Genomic DNA, 2,106 nt, shown 5'->3' with positions numbered 1-2,106 from the left:
TGTGAGTACAAGCACGCAGGTGTACGTGTGTGATTGCGAGTGACTTACGGTGTAACTCTGTACGAGGGAGAACAGAGTGTGAGTACAAGCACGCAGGTGTACATGTGTGATTGCGGGTGACTTATGGTGTAACGCTCTGAGGGAAGAGGCCCAGAGTATAAGAGAGAGCAGCTCCGGAGGAAGAGTGACAGCTTCTGTCTACCTCCCTTTGCCTGAGTAGAGGGAAGCACATACCAGGGGACCCTTTGCAAGGGATGGGCCCAGTCTGCATGGGTGAGGGACCACAAGGGCAATGTCGGGTTCAGTAAGTGCCATGGGTTCAGCTAACTGTCTCCTCTTTCTCCTGGTCGGCTCCACCACCCAAAGGAGGAAGATGTGGTGATCGAAGACTTTGAGGAAGACTCAGAGGCTGAAGGCAGCGGGGGCGAGGATGACATCAGGGAACTTCGGGCCAAGAAGCTGGCTCTGGCCAGGAAGATAGCTGAGCAGCAGCGTCGCCAGGAAAAGATCCAGGTGAAGTCGGCCTGGGGAGTGTGGTTCCCACGATGGGGGTTGCTGTCCAGGGCATGAGAGGATGTGGGCAGAGAGCAGAGCTGAGCAGGACACTAAGGAAGAGTTGCATTGTTCTCTCTAGCTCTACCCATTTTTTACTCTACCAGTAAATTCTGGTAGCAAGTTTGGTGCCTAGAGTCTCCCTTGTCCTGGGCTCCAGGGCAGGGGTAGGGTCTTCTGAGAGCATCTGAGAAAAGCTGCTTCCCCAGTTGGAATCTACAAATGCACACCACACATACATGATCTTTCACACAATTTGAGGGTTTCAGAGTCTCCCTGAGCCTTATCCAGATATTCCTGGAGAGGCTGTGGAGTCTCAGTTCAGAACACCTATTCTCAGGGAGAGGATGTCATGGCCGCAGTCTGCTTACCTGGATTCCCACTGAAATGGAAGACCCCTTTGGACAAGATACTCCCTACACCCTCACAGAGAGAAACGTCTTAGTCTCCACAGAGGGACTTTGGCCTCTATCAGTCCTCTCACGGGCCTGCGTCTTCACCCCCAGCAAGTGTTTCCTCCTGACCTTCCTAGGTCTGTTCCCTTGTGCCATAAGCCCACTTCCCATCCTCTAGGGCTCGGGGCAGACAGGAAAGATGCAGGCCTGCTCCCCGTTTAAAGGCGAACCATGTGCACAGGGAAGCGTCAAGCCACCCACTCAGCCTTTTTAAGGACGCCCATTTCCAACCCTCTCCTTTGGCACAGGGCTTGATGCACCTGATCAGGCAGACCTGGTGACAGTCTAGGCCCTGCCGCCTGAGTAGCTTTGTAACACGGGGCAAACTATTCAGCTTCTCAGAGCCTGTTTCGTCGTCTGTAAAATGAAAGTGCTGGCCAGGCGCAATGGCTCACTCTGGAATCCCAGCACTTTGGGAGGCTGAGGCAGGAGAATTGCTTAAACCCGGGAGGCAGAGGTTGCAGTGAGCTGAGATCGTGCCACTGAACTCCAACCTGGGTGACAGAGCGAGACTCCATCTCAAAAAAAAAAAAAAAAAGAAAAAAAGTGCTAGTAGCACCTATCTCCCAGAGTCACTGTGAGGCCTACATGGGATAGTGTATGTAAAGCACTTAGCATAGTGCATGGCACTTAGTATGTGCTCCATAAAGGGCCACCTTTGTCTGATATTTGTCTCATCACCCTGGCCAGGGAAGAGGAATGAATGCCAATCGAGATCCATCTGTCGCCCAGGCTAGAGTCCAGTGGTGTGATCTCGGCTCACTCCAACCTCCACCTCCCAGGTTCAAGCAATTCTCTTGCCTCAGCCTCCAGAGTAGGTGGAATTACAGATGCCTGCCACCATGCCCAGCTAATTTTGTATTTTTAGTAGAGACAGGGTTTTGCCATTGTTTGCCAGGCCAGTCTTGAACTTCTGACCTCAGGTGATCCTCCCGCCTCTGCCTCCCAAAGTGCTGGGATTATAGGCATGAGTCATCACACTGGCCAAGATCCATCATTCTTTTGTTTTGTTTTGTTTTGAGATGAAGTCTTGCCCTGTTGCCCAGGCTGGAGTGCAGTGGCGTAATCTCAGCTCACTGCAACCTCCGCCTCCCAGGTT

At 52.5% G+C, this 2,106-nt stretch overlaps 1 protein-coding gene across 3 annotated transcripts in view; it reads left to right on the top strand.

Annotated features, from left to right (window-relative positions):
* Positions 1-2,106, top strand: part of SMG6 (SMG6 nonsense mediated mRNA decay factor) — a 262,067-nt gene that overhangs the window by 239,897 nt on the left and 20,064 nt on the right. For all 3 annotated transcript variants that reach the window (XM_011956067.1, XM_011956075.1, XM_011956083.1), the window contains one exon: positions 367-513. In XM_011956067.1, coding sequence (XP_011811457.1) covers positions 367-513 — 147 coding nt within the window. The remainder of the gene's footprint in view (positions 1-366; positions 514-2,106) is intronic.

The sequence above is a fragment of the Colobus angolensis genome, unplaced genomic scaffold, assembly GCF_000951035.1.
Source record: "Colobus angolensis palliatus isolate OR3802 unplaced genomic scaffold, Cang.pa_1.0 Scaffold110, whole genome shotgun sequence".
Lineage (NCBI taxonomy): Eukaryota > Metazoa > Chordata > Mammalia > Primates > Cercopithecidae > Colobus > Colobus angolensis.
The sequence above is the reverse complement of the archived record's forward strand: the minus strand, read 5'-3'. Positions and strand labels throughout refer to the sequence as shown.